Genomic DNA, 16,194 nt, shown 5'->3' with positions numbered 1-16,194 from the left:
ACACGAATTTTCCAAGTTCCGTTTTTGATTTCATTTCGATTACCCCGATATCGAAATTTTCGGTGAGTCTGTTTAAAAGATGATTTTAACGAAAAGTATAGGAGCGAATCAATTTAAATCGGACCAAACTGGACGTGAATCGGATTGGATCGGATTTGTATACTAGAGATGGCGTGAACTGTTACTTGTGAATCACTCATGATTCGATCACGTTCGTTCCCAATCATGGTGATTTTTCACAGTGATTCGTGATTTCTCGTGTCGTTTCTGATTGGTGGACAAATCTAACAGTTCTTTAATCCTGATACATAATCTGTATATTTTATATTAACGACATCAAAACAAAAATTTGAGTTATATCGTATAAAGTGAAGGAATAATTAGAAACAATGAAGAATAATGAATAAATTAATGATTATAAATTATAATCTACATGTTACCTAGCAAATCATTCTTTTAGAATTTCTCGTTATTCCTACTTAATTATTACAAACACGAATAGTAATGTAATTCATCGTGAAATCATATTGAATACGTTTTTCTGTTTAAAAATCAAGGACTTACGATTGCAGTAAGGAAATTCACTCAAGATAAAAAAATCGCAATCACGGTCGTAAATGAAGTTAAATCACGACCGTGATCGTGATTCAGCGATCACTGTGATAAATCACCGTTAGTGATTTTGCACGCCATCTCTATTGTATACCTAGAGTGAGTGGCGCGGTGATCAACGAAACGCGATCGATCTCTCGGTTTCCCGCCATCTCGAAATCCTCAAGAAACCGGCCAATCGGAAGCAAGACTAAAAGAACATCGAATCGTAGTGAGCGGTTCGAGCCATTGGAAGCCACCAGTGGCGATTGTTTTCTGAGGTTATGACCAGTGACGATTAAAAAAAGAGCATCACAGCGGCATTCCGCCAAAAATGAATTTCGGCGTGTTGGAGCGCACGAGGATCGGCGTGGATAGCCTGGAGAAGTCCGAAGAATTTTCACCACCCGAAAGGTAAATTTATTTATCCTGTGTCCCCCTCTTGTAGAGGAATCTTCCGAGTTTTGGTAATTGCCGTGTACGAGTCTGTTACCTGTTGCTGCCTGTTGCACATCCCGATGCAGGTGCATATTCTCGCGCGCACAGGTAAGGTTAAGAACCTTCGCCAGTGTTGTGTCGTCTAGTTTTTGTTCCATCGATTGTCGTTTATCTGTTTCTCTTATTACTCGAAAACCCACGAAATTAATCGATTTCGAATTTCCCAACGAAACCAAACGATTGTACGAATTAAATTCTCCGATGCTCTGCTTCGAACCTGGAAAAATAACGATTTGTTCCTTCTGTTTAACAGTTCAACGTCGAGGTGCTCGGAAACATTTTCTTTTAGTATTAGTCCGACGGTTTTGTTTGAAGAGGTAAACTTATCGCTACATATCCTCGTGGTTTACTTCCTTGTTGCCCTAGTTAAAAGTTTATAAGACGTACCCTATACCCATATTATTTACTATATGTCGTCAATATTTACGGTCAATCACAGTGAAAATACTACAGTGTGCGTGGATAGAACTTTTCGCTTAGTCTAGTAACAGGGTAAGGATTTTGATGGAAATTTATCACTCTCTAGTTTAATATAGTTTCATGATTTGTACTGTGAAGTAGAAAGTGAAAATTATTTTTTATTAGAAGCCAGTAACTACAACTACAATATAAAGTAAATTGATCTTACGTTCAACATTGTATAAGATATGCAATAAAGTATCATTATACAGTAACGTATGAACATTATGAACAAAATTAGTTTTAATGCTTTGTAGGATATCCTTTCATGTCTATAACTGTTTGCAATGGATCGGTTATGATGAATCACAAGTTCGCAATTTACTATAGTTTTTTACTTCCTATTTAAATTATTTTTATGTGAATTGTCTTCCTTGTAAGTAAAATGTAGTTACTTTTTTGTAATTACAAATAATTTTTAGTTTCTGATTTTATATATGTAAGTCATGAAAATGTATTACAGTGGAATTGGAAAATGTATTAATCTTTTTCTTGTAACTAAACTAAACCAACATTCCTTTCAATGCATACTGTATGATTTTCACTGTGGGGGACTATTTATTGTCCACCGCATATTATCGTGTAAACAATGAATATAAAATTATTCATTTTATTTTCAGACTGCTACATACAAGGACATTTTTGAAAACCAATTCTCACTAGTAATTAAAACCGTACAATGCTTTTTTCATCACAAGCAAATTTAATTTTTATTGGAAACAGAAAATGCTCTGTGTTTCACTTTTAACTGTATTCTTTGCACAGCAGTAACAACCTATGCTACATAAATGTAAAACTGTTTCCAATTTAACTCATTGTGTAACTCTAACTGTCTTGGAGTTGCACACGCTTAAAAATCGTTTGAATACCAATTTTACACACTTACACAAGGCAAATTTCACTTGTTTACGCATAAACTTTGGCAATACCATGTCGGAAGAATCTTCTTCGTCACCTTGGTGGAACAGGTTGTTTTCGATACTTGATAGTACAAAGTTGCTTGTATATTTTTAAAACAGTATCCATACCTAATCTCTATTATTGCAATGTATGTTATAGTAAGAGGTTACGCTTGGACGACAGTTGTAATAACAATTTAAATACTACCCGGAGCAGCGAGCCCAAGAGCAACGAAAAATGGTTGTGCTCAGGTGATGGGACTCATGTGGAACCAGAAATCTTGGAAGATATGGGAGTTAGCATGTTAGAAGATGAAACGTCATGCGAAAGTACTAGAAAATCGCAGTCTCTGAGGCATCCTCTTTCACCTCCTAACTCTCATAATGATAGACATTGCGAGAAGGTTAATAGCTTTGAAAAAAATATTTACAGAGGTTCCACTTTTAAAGCTGTTGGTATAGATAGGTCTGTAACTCTTAGCATTTTTTCTATTTAGGTTTAACTACATTGCATGGTACATTTTTATATAATTCTTAAATATGTCTACAGACTGGAGCAGAATTCGTACGAGTTAGACGAACCAGCCGCTTATTCTACGACGGGAAATGAATCTGGCTATTCTTCTAAGATGGAAATAGATAATTTCATAGATACAAAAGAAAGTTTTTGTAAAAGCAGTTTAAATGCGTCTTCCGAAAGAAGTAGCCTTGAACAGTTCTATCTCTCTAGAAGAAAAAGAAAATCTTCGGTTGTTGGCGAGGACAAATTTAACAAATTATCAGATGAAATGATTCTAATGATATTGAAGTGGCTTCCTAAGAAGTGTTTGGTACGATTTCTTGAACAAGCTTAATTAAAATACACTTCGTAGATATCATGGTACAATAATATATCATGATATTTAATTGTGTAGGTACGCTCTATGTTGGTTTGTAAACGATGGTGCCAAATAGCTCGGGATGAAGCATTGTGGAGTAGACTGGATTTAGGTGGCAAAGTACTGAGCGAAGGTACATTAGGACATATATTACCACGCGGCGTTCAAATACTTCGACTCGCTCAAGCGGAAATCGCAGATCCAGTGTTCCTTGAAAACAGCGAAGTTTTTACCGATGGATATGTTAGCAAATTACAATACTTAGATCTTTCGATGGCAGTCTTGTCTCCGGATGGATTGGCTATGCTACTGTCTAAGTGTAAATACCTGAAAAAATTGTCGTTAGAAAAATGTATAGTCAGTAGATCGTGTTGCAAAGCTATCAGTGAAAATAGTGATCTAGAAATTTTGAATTTAACAATGTGCGACGGTATGGATGTCGAATGTCTCAGGGATTTAATGAAACTTAAAAAGTAAGATTACCAGTTTATTACCAGTTTACCAATTAATTTCAGTATACTTATGCCGTGTTATTGATGTTTTCAGTTTGAATGCTGTTAATATGTCTTGGTGCAGTTTAGATACAGAATCTATGACATTACTGTGTAAATCTCTACCTCCGTCCGTTACGCGTTTAAATATAGGTGGATGCAGAAAAACAATGACGGACGACAGTAAGTAGAATTTTATAAACACACACACACACACACACACACACACACACACACACAAACTGGTTCTCAGTGAGTTTTATACTTGATTATTTATTTCAGATGTGAAGGATTTAGTAAACAGTTGTCCGGATATGGTGGAATTAGATTTAAGCGATTGCACAATGCTTACAATGAATACTGTACGAAACTTATTAGACTTAACGAAAATAGAACATTTATCGTTAAGTCGTTGCTATGGTATACCTCCGTCGACGTACTTAACTTTAGCATACATGCCGTCTTTGTTGTACTTGGATATTTTTGGTTTAATGTCGGAACCAATACTGAAAACTTTACAAGTTACCTGTGGTGAAACTCAGCTGAACAAGTTCCTATATAGTTCTGTTGCGAGACCAACGGTCGGTGTTCGGAGAACTAGTATTTGGGGACTCCGCGTTAGGGATTGATAATATGTCCTCTGCGGAGGACATTTTTCTGTAGAAGCTACGACAAGGAACTAGTAATAAAAACCAAAGTGAAACTGGAATGTATGCACTATTGTGCCTTTGCAGAGTGCCTTCTCATTGAAAGACTGATTTTAGGGTACTTTTCAGTCTTTTTCCCTGAGTTAAAGGACATCTGATTTTGTCGATCACATACATAATTGTGCCGGGCGAAGTTGTTTCAAGTTGTTCAACTACATCCTAAGTACGTTGCGCCTTTCATTGTTCACGCGGTATTATTTACATAATTGTACTGCTTAGGTTCGAACAACAGTCATACTTATGCGTAAAAACTTATCGTGTTGTCCGTTTAGAATCTAAAAATAGTTGTACCTACTTATTCGACTGACCATAAACATATCTTACTAGTAATCGATTTTTCGTTACGTGGGCACGTATAAGTGACGATATGTATTGTGGGCTTCTATGAAACATTTAAGTACGTATTTTACTATTACTTGTGATTTCACCTAAAACAATGATCATTGATAATAAAGCAGACTTTTATTTTTTACGTAATAAATCATACTAATCAGGATACAAAAAAGTAATTATATTGTAACACTGTGTAAAAATAAAAACTTTAGCACTGTTGATTATAAATACATGAATACTTACGTACGTAGTAGTTTCTTTTTGTATTTCTTCTAACAACCAAGTAATGAAATCAGAGTTTAATAAATAACAGTAACAAAAATTGTATGTTTATTAAACCATTCGACAATACAATAAGAAGTCTTTGAAATGTGGTTGCAGAATTACTGCGATATTCGCGCACGTACGACTATTTCGGAATGAAAATTGTAAAGGAAAATTATTCATGACCAAGAAATATTTAGTAATCAGAAGTTATTTTTCGATTCTGATTTATAACCCGTTATACATCGCTCGTATGCTTTTTCCTACAACTAACTATGTGTGCAACCTAGGGATCGCTGTTCATGGGATTATTAAAAGACACATAATTTGCCACGTTACAACTTACCAGCAGTTAAACACGACGATGAACGGGACTACACAATAAACATAACGGTGTTTTGTTTTCCGTTGAAAAACAATTCTGTCACCAACTCCGTATGTTACCTTCTTTTTCTTTCAGATTACAACCGAATATACTCGTATGTGCATGCATATATGGAAGAAGAGAAAAAGATTTAATTTAAAGTTTAATCAGGCTAGAAATTCTCATTTCTAACAAATGCACTATTACTTTACAGTATTTATACACGGGCGTTTCGCTTTGAAAACGAGAACTGTACAATTAAATTCGTCTTCTTGACAACGTCATTTGTACCTTTTTCATTTCCACTTATTACTAATTGTTTTTATTTAAAAGTAAAATATGGTTTGTAAGTGTTTACGCGGCTACTCTTGTCGATTAGGCCGTTGCGACTGAAGCTTCTGCTGGGGATTCAATAGCTTTCGATTTCGTTGGCTGTACTACTTCCTTCTCCGTTGCATAAATTGATTTTGCTTCTTGTCTTTCTTGTTCGCTTTGCCATTGGACCTGTGAAATGAAAAAAAAAAAAAACAGTTTCACTAAGTCAGTCCAACACGTATGTTGTAAACTGTGAACCGGCTGTCGCATCGTTATCCAATAGAATAGAGCACCTTTTGTTTGTGTTGTTTGATGGCTTCGCTACACCTGTCTACAACCATTTGTTCTGTGAGCACTCCATCCTCCGAAGCGTACGCTGCCGCCTGCCACGCAACGCCCAGTTTTGCTAATTCTCTTCCGGACATTCCTTCGGTCATCTCTGCCATTTTACTACAAAGCGCACTGTAATCGAATTGCGCTATTTTCAATCTCTTATTGCCTTCGATCGCCGGTTGAAGAACAAATTTATCGAAGTAAAGTCGAACTAAACGTTCGCGTTCCGCCCGCCCTGGGAGACGAAACTCTACCATTTCGTCTAATCTGTCGTTGACAGCCCAATCAAATTGTTCCGGGGTATTTGAGGCAAGAACCAACATGAATTTGTTACTCTGCTCACCCGTCCTGTACAGAAAAGCATTTAACATTGCTCTGAGATCCTCTGAAATGTGCTCGCTGGAACGTTTCCTTAAGAACGCGTCCGCCTCGTCGATAAAAAGCAGCAGACCTTTTCTGGACGTTACTGCCCAATCGAAAACTTTGTGAATCGCAGTAACGCCGTCTCTACCCAATGGTGCCAGGTCTCCACCAGTTACGATTGCATAATCCATACCGGAGTGCACAGCCAATTTCTTGGCAAACATAGTTTTACCGGTTCCGGGAGGACCGTGCATCAGTATATTTCTATACATTCCACGATTTTGTTTTGTGTTTTTTGTAGCTATCGCGATATCGCGTAACCTTTCCTCGAGTTTTGGTGCTAAAACGACGCCGGACAATGCGTCGGTCTGCTTGGTCTGCAATTTCTTGATTGCTTGGGCAGGATGTTTTAATGTATCCAGTACTGTAAATCTGGAAGTTTCTCGAACCAAGGATGGTTTGCCTAAACGGGATTCGATATATTTCGCTGCTACGCCTGTTGTACCTTTTGCTGTGTACACACCAAATGCTAGAAGAGACAACCCACCGGCAACAGCGATAATTTTATCCCAATCTTGCAGAAGAGCCGTGGCTCCAGAGCCTAGTACCGAACCTGCGGTTCTGAAACATTTGATCCACACATTTTAATGCCTCGGACCGCTTCAATATTATTGGCAATCATTTTACTTACTTTATAGACTCCAGAACCGTGATTCTCTTTTCTGATGCCTTCAACCTAATCGTCTCTAAATTCAAGTCTTGATTTTCTCTGTCAATTTTTGCTTTGGCTTTCAATTCTGCTTCCAACTTTCTCATTTCATTTTTGTGTCTCAAATCCATCTCGTGCTCTATAGTAGCTTTTCTCATTGCTTCTTGTTTTGCCACAGATTCCTCTTGCCTCCTCAGATTTTCATCATTCATTCTTTGTTGTTGTGTTAATTGATCGTCGTATCGTTTTCTTGCAAGCTGATCCTGATACTGAGCTCTCATCTGGTGTTGCTTGGTTTCCTCTTGTAAAGTTTTTCTTCTCTCCTCTCCATCGATGCGTTTCTGATCTACTTTCATTTGCTCTATGCTAGCCTCATATTTTTTTAATTCTGTTTGCATTTCAACCTGTCTTGTTGTTTCTTGCAGTTTGGAGAGTTCTAAAGCTTCTCTGGCATGATCTAAAGAGATAAAGTAATCGTAAGACTTTTCTTAGTAACAACAACAAGAATACATATTATAATTCCAGTTGCCTAAGTTTCAAACGATAAAGCAATTTCCCATTTAGTTATGAAAATCAAATTGGTCTGTTCACGACTTAAGGAGAGAGAGAAGCAGAAAAATGGTCGAACAGTCGCGAAAAGTGCAGCATTCTCTGTTTTACGGTTTCCTTCGCTTTTTATTTGCGACCTCAGTATTTGTCAGAATTGTGATTTACAATGAACTGATGTACCGTAAAACAATTCGAATTAAGAAACCGAGGCATCGTGTCATTGAAAGAACACGAGGTACATAACCCAGAAAATCATTTTTCACTTACGTAACCTTAACCATTAATCTTATCAAACAGAAAATTAATGAATAAATCAACAGAACGTACTGGATCTCTCGAGTTCTTTAGCAGCTGCAGCCGCTCTTTCCAAAGCACTCGAATCGAAACGGTAAGCTTCCATTTGAGACTTTGTAATTGATGGACGGGAGCCATCGCCATCACCAGCAGTATTACCCGATGCCGGCACTTGTACAAATTGCGAAAAGTCTTGAGGTTGAGCGTTACGGTATCCAAAAAGCCACGACATAATTTATTCTCGTTCTTAAACGATGTTACCGATGGTCAGAACGCGTGTCTTTTCCCTTTTACACTGCTAGTTACGCTAGTTACCCACCACTGCCCACCACGAGGAACTCTGAGGAACTCTCACGTGTATCGGCAACATGAAAATCATGTGAAAACTGAAACGAGTGGATTCCGGACCGGACCAAGACCAGGCTACTTGCATCCTCCTATGAATAACAAAACGAACTTATGCGCGGTGAATTTCTCGAAACAATTTCCTTCTGATTTGAGCTATACATAATTCTATTGGTATACCGATACCGTGCAACAATAAGTGGAACAGAGGGATAGAATATTGTCAGAAACGTAAACATTATTCTCGATCGTTAATACGTGCAGTATTTCCCGCTGATCAATAAACTTGGACAAATATATGAAAGTAAATAACGAAATATGTATTTCAGTTGTTCGAATTTTTATTCGTGATCAGCAGTGCTCATACTGAATAATTACCTTGTAATTAATCGATAAAACGATATACACTGCATATATTTATACTTGTGTTGTCGTGAATTGCTAGCAACAAGAGTTCCGTCGAGTTAACGGGTACTCAAATTTAAAAAAAAGATATAACGGCAAAATGTTTGAAACGTTAAATTGCGTTAAATCCAGTTAAATGTTAAATCTATATGTATATATTGATGGTATACAGTAGTATACTGTAGTGTATACGAAAGGAACGGTGGCGCTTCAAACGGTCTAAATTTGAGACGACCGTATGCGACCGTAAACGCGAGAATGCTATTCAATATTGTTTCATAGCAACAGAAGGTTAAGTGCGGTTAGTGTTTGTAAAGATTTTCGCGGGAATGTGTCCGATTTGTCGTTTAATCATTAATAAAGTGTGAATCTACGTCGGTACATTTCGAGCGTAAGTTCACGTAAGTTCGGAGAAACGCACTTAATTCGAAAGACGATACAATTTAGTATTGTATTACGTAGTAGTTACTACGTCGATAATGTCGTTACACTTAAAGCAGCAAGGTTCCGGTGATTCGGTGAGTGTGCTCTTTTCAAACATGGAGAGGTTATTTGTTTGAAATAATATGTGGGATTTAGGAAATCGGAGTGTCGTTGCGTTAGTAAGTGTGCTGAGTGGATGTGTGTTCCTGTACAACGTTTGGGGACCGATCCTGATTCTAACAATTCTGCTTCTTCTCACTATTTACGCGTGCTATTCTTTGATCACCAACAACAGCTTATTGTCGCCGCACGCGTTCTTTCTTTTCGATTATTGCGTGCGCGTCTTTCTTGAAGTTCGTACAAGCTTCGAGAGTATCGTCGACTACGTATATCGGTGCTCTCGTATGTTCCGGGAGAGTGTAAGTCATCGTTTTCTGGAGCTGTACCCAACACAGACCAGGATGGAAAGACGTCGTGGAACGCATTACCAACTTAGCACCGATCCATGTCCGACCAGAAGAAACTCGTCGAAATTCGACTTGATAGCACAGCTCAGTCCAATACTGAACAATGCTCAAACATTAAATGTCAACGACTTCACGTCCGAGAAAAAGCTTTGTCACAATTCTAACCATATTTTGTATGCGCACAGTCCCTTTACTAAACATACATCTACACCAATGTTTCCACGAAATAAAGAAGAATATGAAAACGAGGGAGTTCGATCCGTATCAACTGATCAAAGTCCATCCAGGAGTACACCTCCTGAGTGTTTGCATCATCATAGTTCAACACAAAGGGAAGACACATCATACTTTGCTCCGGAAGCATCATCGTGGGGTACTATCATTAGCCCAAGAGCACATCCAAAAACAAACACTTCAAAATCTTCCCCTCTGATGGGTGGACCTTTATCTACATCATCCAGGTACAATATCGATCCAAGGTGAGTCTTGTTTCAGTATTATATTGCATTTGGTTTATACAAGGTATTCATAAGTTCCTATATGTTTTATAGACATTGTTGAGAAACGAACAAAACTTCACGGGGATATAGTTAAAAAAAAAAATTTTGATGTACAACTTAAACTTTAATTCCTTTCATTAATTCCACGAAAAAGATTTGAATTTTTGCTCAAGGCTTTATTGGACTTTAAATCTCACGAGTGTACACCAAGAAGCGTATATTACCAGAAAAAATTGAGAATTTGCAACTATTGAGACATTGCGTCTTACAAGCAGAGGCACAGATCAATTTATGGATATTGAAAAATGTTTTATTGCAAAACAGCTGGCCAAATTGATATATGCAGAAATATTGATGATGCCCATGTGGAAACCGATTAGGTGACTTCTTGTGCCTGTTTATGGTGATTAGTGAAAAAAATTGTTTGAGTTGTACACTGAACATCCCCTTGGAGTTTTGTTCTTTTTTTAATCATTTCTGTAAAATAGATAGGAACTTTGTGGATATCCTGTCTAGTATAACTTGATATATTTTCTATAATACACGTATACATGTTTTCTATTTGTTTACAGAGTTTACAATGATGTAACTTCTCCTGGACTTACAACTCGATTAACAAAGTACGCAGCAGAAGCTAACAACAGATTGACTCATCAATCTCAGTATCGTGTTGGGCAGTTTCCAAAAGTAAACCTTCAGGGTAATCCAGTTCCATTAATAAACGCGAAATGCGTAAAACAAAGAACACCGGTGATCGTCAGAGTGGCTCCGCCAGACGCGGTTCGATATTCTCCACCGGGAAAGCAGAAAATATTGTCGAACCTGTGCGGTACGGACGATAGCCTTGTTTCGGGTAGCGTTCCTCAGGCTCTCAGGGAGGTATCGTTGAAGAGACACGCATCGAGAGAGGACGTTACTTCCGACTTGGCGAAGAAGCAACGGATAAGCGGTATTCCGATAAACGAATTCGAGATGCAGGATGAAACGAAGCAAAAAAGGAGCAGAGAGGAGTCCTCGAAATCGGAAGAAGATACTTCACCACAAAATAAAACCGCCAGACCCGCTAAGCGAACCAAGACACCTTCCTGTTACGACATTTTAAACTCGTTCAGTTCCAGCAAGCACGTAGCTTCCGGCATCAAAAGGAAAGCTAGTAAGTACAAAGTTAATTAAACTTTTCAACGTTTATCTCGTTATTTTTCGAAGCAGTTTTCTTATTAAATAATGTTGCATCGTGTATTTTGTTGTATTAGGAGATCTTTCGCGTAGCGGTACGCCAGATTTTGAGAAACATTTCAAGTCATTGGAATCTGTGCCGAGTTCCAGCGTGCAAGCGTTACCGGAAACAGAAAATACAAATGTAAAGTATTGTGTCCGTGAAACGACGGAAAAGGAAAGCTCAAATGTAGGAAATTCTCTGGATAAAAGACAGGAGAAATCGTCACCGCTAAAAGGAATTTTAAAAACGAACGCGAAAACACTGGAGGCGGACTCACACGATCGAGAATGTAGTGCGGAGCATAGAAATTGGTATAACGAAGAAACTAGAGACACGGAGTCTGTTGTCTCGGTTGAATCGTCAAAATTGACCAACAAACTATTTATGAGAGCAGAACCGGAAAGAAACGAAAAATTAAGAATGTTGGTCGAAGAGCAAGGTAATATTAGAGCGAAGTTCACTACGGACGATGTAGAAGAGATAAAGAAGGAGGACATAGCGGATATGAGGCAAACCAGCATGAAGGCGAGGCTTCAAAGCATGTTCGACGCCATATCCGGTAAAGGTAAGTGGGTTCCCCGTCGCGTTTCTCGACGACGCATCCATATTCGACAGTTTGTGATTTAACAACAGTGATTTGTTTGTGTTTTTAGCAACTAGTAAAATCAATCCGGACGTGGTGATTCAAGCGGAAGAAGTAAACTCAGTCAAGTCCGTCCCGTGTCCGGTGACCTGTGCCACTCTTAATTCTTCGACAACCACAACGAATGTAAATACCACGCCTATTTCTACATCGGCCGTCGCACCTAGCCCAGGGACTAAGTCTCCGAAGCACGTAGCTTTCAATCTACCGACCAAAGAAACCTCGTCGAATTCCAGCGTTTCAAGTGCCAACGTTTCCGGAACAAAAATCGAAAACGTTACAGTTTCTGAACCGAACGCGGTGTCCGATGGGACATCCGGAACTACGTTTACGGTCACGTCCGGAAATCCGATTCTTTCACCCTCTGTGAGCGTACAGGCGACGAGTTCGAATTCAACCGTTCAGAATTTCGAGCTTTCCAGGACAACTGTCGTTAGGACGACAATTATTTCGTCACCCGGGACATTTACATTTGGCAATGTTCCTTCAAATCATCAAGTTTCTACATCCACAGCTCCTTTGATTTCCGCTTCCACGATGTCCTCGCCAAATACATTCGGGAACATTTCTGGCGCAACGTTCAAGCCTTCAGCCGTTCCAGTGATCACACCAGCCCCTGTTGAATCAAAAACCAACACGAATAGTCGGATATGTGATTCGCAAGCGGTGGGAAAAGTTTCGTCGGTTTCGAATACGGCGCACGGAAGCAAGAACGCGACTTTCACTTCGGCGATTCCGACTGCCGTGATTTCAACTGTACCGACCACCAATACCGTAGAAAGAAAAGGGCAAAATATACTAGCAGCGAGTGCGTCTGCAACAACGGGATCTTCGATAGTTACGACCAGCACGGCACCGATATCGTTGTTTACGTTCGGAAATAAAAACATCATCGTACCGCCTATGAAACCTGAAACCGGTTACTTGTTTGGCTCTAGAGAAACCACCCCGCAAAGCAACGTTAAGGTTGGAGATGTATCGAACTCTCAACTGGCTCCGACGTCGGGTACGAACCAAGCATCTTTGCAGTCTGGCTCTTCATCGAATACCTTACCCACCATCGGATTCGAATCAGTCGCAAAAACCACTGTGCCCCCATTTGGCTCGACTGTCACTTCGACCTTTTCATTTGGCGCAGTTACTTCGACTACATCGCAGAATAAACATGGTTTTACTTTTGGTGGCACAGTGGCCACCACCGCGAACACCAACGTGTTAACACGAACATCGAACCCAATTGTATTCGGCGGTTCCGGCAACACGAGCACAAACACGGACGGAACGTTTGGAAGTTCGTTAACCAGTTGTAGTGGCAGCGGCATCAGCAGCTGCAGCAGCAGCAGCAGCAGTGCACAGTTCAGTCCGAGTGTTACCTCGATATTCGGGAACGCGGTAACTACATTGACAGGGTCAGTGTTCGGAACGACAAACAGTCGGCCAGTATTTGGTACTCCTTTGACTTTACCTACAACTGGTAGCGGGGGTATCTTTGTCGCTCCGAGTACGTCCGCTCCAGCCCTTTTTAGTACAAGCGCTATCACAACTTCCGCCAGTTCTACGTCTATTTTTTCAAATACTTCGACTACGCCTTCGTCGGGAGTAACATGTACGAGTTCCCCTTCTATATTTGGCTCCATCGCGAACAAATCCGCTTCAGGAGGAACCGGAACTGGAACTGGAACTGGAACTGGAACTGGAACTGGAACTGGAACTGGAACAAGCAGTAATTTATTCTCTAGTGCGAACACGGCAACCACGTTTAGAACAACGGAAAATATCTTTGGCCTAGCTCAGTTTCAGCCTGGGAATTTTAAAAATACAACAGGCACGTTTGGCAGTAACGTCACTCCATTGTTCGGACCGCAATCGACAACAATCGGCACGTTCGGCACCACGAGTACTTCGAGCAACGCTGTTACGCCAATATTCGGTTCTACGATCGGCTCTATAGCAGCGTCACAAACTTTCGGCAACAGGGCTACCGCGTTTGGCACAGAGTCCGCGCCCGCAACTTCCGTGTTCGGGACTACTAACGGAGGGGTCTTCAATCCGTCTACCTCAAACAGTTTTACGGGACAGAGCGTGACGAATGCGGCGTTTGTTGCATCGGTCAACACTTCCGGCCCGGTTCTTGCTCCCACTCCCGCGTTCGGCGACAACAAAGCATCATTGCCGTTTGGTCAAGTCACACCGTTTAACGCATCGAATGTGTCTACAACCGCATTTGGATCCGGAAACGTAAATACCGGGAACAACAACAACAACAACAACAACACCGGTATATTCACCTTTGGCGCAAACCAAAAGCCAGTCCAGCAAGTGACCACCCTCCCCTTTAGCGGTAACAACAACGCATCGAACAGCCACACCGCCGCACCGGCGTCTACAACTTTTCAATTCAATGCAACCACTTCAAAGCCAGGTTACCATCTACATTATCTCCAGTTTTTCTCTATTTTTTTTTTCTTTATCCAATTGTCGTTACGTGACTAATGTTTCGTTTCTTTCAAAATAGCTGCAGGATTCAATTTTTCCGCACCACCGACGACGCCAACCATCAATTTCGGGACAACTAGTGCACCGACGTTCAACGCGTCGACGCCCGGCATGTTCAGCATTGGGAGTGGATCCACCGCGCCTAGATCGAGAAACGTTCGAACGAGGAAACCGAGATGATTGAGAATGTAAATCTATTCATCGAGACGGCACTCGATTTCTCAGCTACGTTACGATCAAGAATCCGCTCGTGGTTTCGTCAATTCCAATACCACGGAATTACATCGATAAGAAACGACGCGTCGATACTGTTTCAGTTTCAAAACGAACCACTTATTCAACCAATGACTAGTTATCGTTTTAAAATACATCTACCGTCATTGTTAATTGTATTCACTTTGTACATAGGAAAACGTTAAAGCAGATTTTTATCTATCACTGTTTTAAACTCTGCTTCACTCATTCCAACAGGAAAAAAGAACTGACAGGAAAATGCGCTGTATTCACGAAATGTACAATTTAAAAAAACGTCGTAAATACGAACGCCGACACTTTTCGAGTTTCACCTTATGCTTGTAGTATTTATTCTTGGAATCCTTTCTTGTGCAACAAACTTTGTCCACTTGACTTCGACCTTATAAACTACTTTTTTTTGCAAAGCGATGCGTGCGATTCTCGATATTATCGTTCTTGCCCAGCACGTATGTATACCTATATGTATGTACATAGGTGCGTAGCATAGTAAGGTCGGAAGATTTTCGTATGAATATTGATTCGTTTGAGAAAAATTAAAAGTACTATTCCTATTTTTCATTACTTATGACTTACATAATATTGTTATTCATTACTTACGTAGATTTCTTAAAATACATTTACTTTCATGGAGTAAATCAGATTTAGGCCGGTAACTTTTGAACCTTACAACATACCCCCACGAGCAAACTCGACTTTCATTAAAGGAAAAAGTGACATAGAGGAAGGTCCTCGTACCACTTGGTCTCGCGAGTTACTGAAATTTATGTCAAAATAACATTCTATTTAACATTTATGTATTTCACTACTTAAAATAAATTTATCAAGTAGTAGGAGCCTCTTCTACGCTGTTTTTTCCTCTAGCGGAAACAGAGTTTGCTCGTGATGACTGATGGTACATATACATATATGTATATATTCATTCCAATTAGGCATGGATCAAACCATAACAACACAACGTCTTGTCACGCGATGGACTGGAAGGTATTGCTAATTGTAAATAAGTACATTTAGCGTCAGACAGGAGCATATATGCAATAAGTCAAAAGGCCGTACTAAATTTCTTTACCTTCAACTGGCAAAAAATTTCACCGAATTTCTTTCTTTTATTAATTTATAGTACAATATGTAATCAATTGTAGTTTGTAAAAAGCTGATTTTAAGCTAGACCGAATAGTTTATCTTTTTCAATGAATACTGCAATGCCGTGGTACGCTCCTGTAAAAGTCACGTGGTTTTCTTGTAATTTGGTTCTATCCTTAATTGGAGTGAAGAATAGAGACATAAGTATATATGTATGCTGAAGATCTCGCGGGTGTTTCATCTCACGCGTTCAAAGTGTTCGGTAAAAATATGCACCGGTATTGTTTTATGGTATTAACGTCGAATTCGTGCGT

At 39.6% G+C, this 16,194-nt stretch overlaps 3 protein-coding genes across 4 annotated transcripts; 2 read left to right on the top strand and 1 right to left on the bottom strand.

Annotated features, from left to right (window-relative positions):
- The first annotated feature begins 819 nt into the window (after positions 1–819).
- LOC107186877 (S-phase kinase-associated protein 2-like) lies at positions 820–5,040 on the top strand. 2 transcript variants are annotated; one of them, XM_015574831.1, is made up of 6 exons: positions 820–1,005; positions 2,608–2,913; positions 2,998–3,277; positions 3,362–3,798; positions 3,872–3,999; positions 4,099–5,040. In XM_015574831.1, the coding sequence occupies exons 1-6, from the start codon at positions 926–928 to the stop codon at positions 4,443–4,445; spliced, it is 1,578 nt and encodes a 525-aa protein (XP_015430317.1). In that variant the 5' UTR covers positions 820–925; the 3' UTR covers positions 4,446–5,040. The 2 variants fall into 2 exon arrangements, with proteins under 2 accessions (XP_015430317.1, XP_015430316.1); XM_015574830.1 differs by lacking the exon at positions 820–1,005 and adding an exon at positions 2,235–2,516.
- Positions 5,041–5,612: 572 nt separating this feature from the next.
- Positions 5,613–8,384, bottom strand: LOC107186862 (ATPase family AAA domain-containing protein 3). The gene is made up of 4 exons (XM_015574812.1): positions 8,081–8,384; positions 7,187–7,661; positions 6,093–7,116; positions 5,613–5,988 (listed from the first exon to the last, which is right to left on the bottom strand). The coding sequence occupies exons 1-4, from the start codon at positions 8,277–8,279 to the stop codon at positions 5,860–5,862; spliced, it is 1,827 nt and encodes a 608-aa protein (XP_015430298.1). The 5' UTR covers positions 8,280–8,384; the 3' UTR covers positions 5,613–5,859.
- Positions 8,385–9,307: 923 nt separating this feature from the next.
- Positions 9,308–15,115, top strand: LOC107186936 (mucin-5AC-like). The gene is made up of 5 exons (XM_015574909.1): positions 9,308–10,166; positions 10,760–11,340; positions 11,441–11,971; positions 12,060–14,471; positions 14,565–15,115. Exons 1-5 carry the CDS (start codon positions 9,364–9,366, stop codon positions 14,723–14,725), a joined length of 4,488 nt encoding a protein of 1,495 aa, XP_015430395.1. The 5' UTR covers positions 9,308–9,363; the 3' UTR covers positions 14,726–15,115.
- The last annotated feature ends 1,079 nt before the right edge of the window (positions 15,116–16,194 follow it).

This window comes from Dufourea novaeangliae, unplaced genomic scaffold, assembly GCF_001272555.1.
Source record: "Dufourea novaeangliae isolate 0120121106 unplaced genomic scaffold, ASM127255v1 scaffold81, whole genome shotgun sequence".
NCBI classification, from domain to species: Eukaryota; Metazoa; Arthropoda; class Insecta; order Hymenoptera; family Halictidae; genus Dufourea; species Dufourea novaeangliae.
The sequence above is the reverse complement of the archived record's forward strand: the minus strand, read 5'-3'. Positions and strand labels throughout refer to the sequence as shown.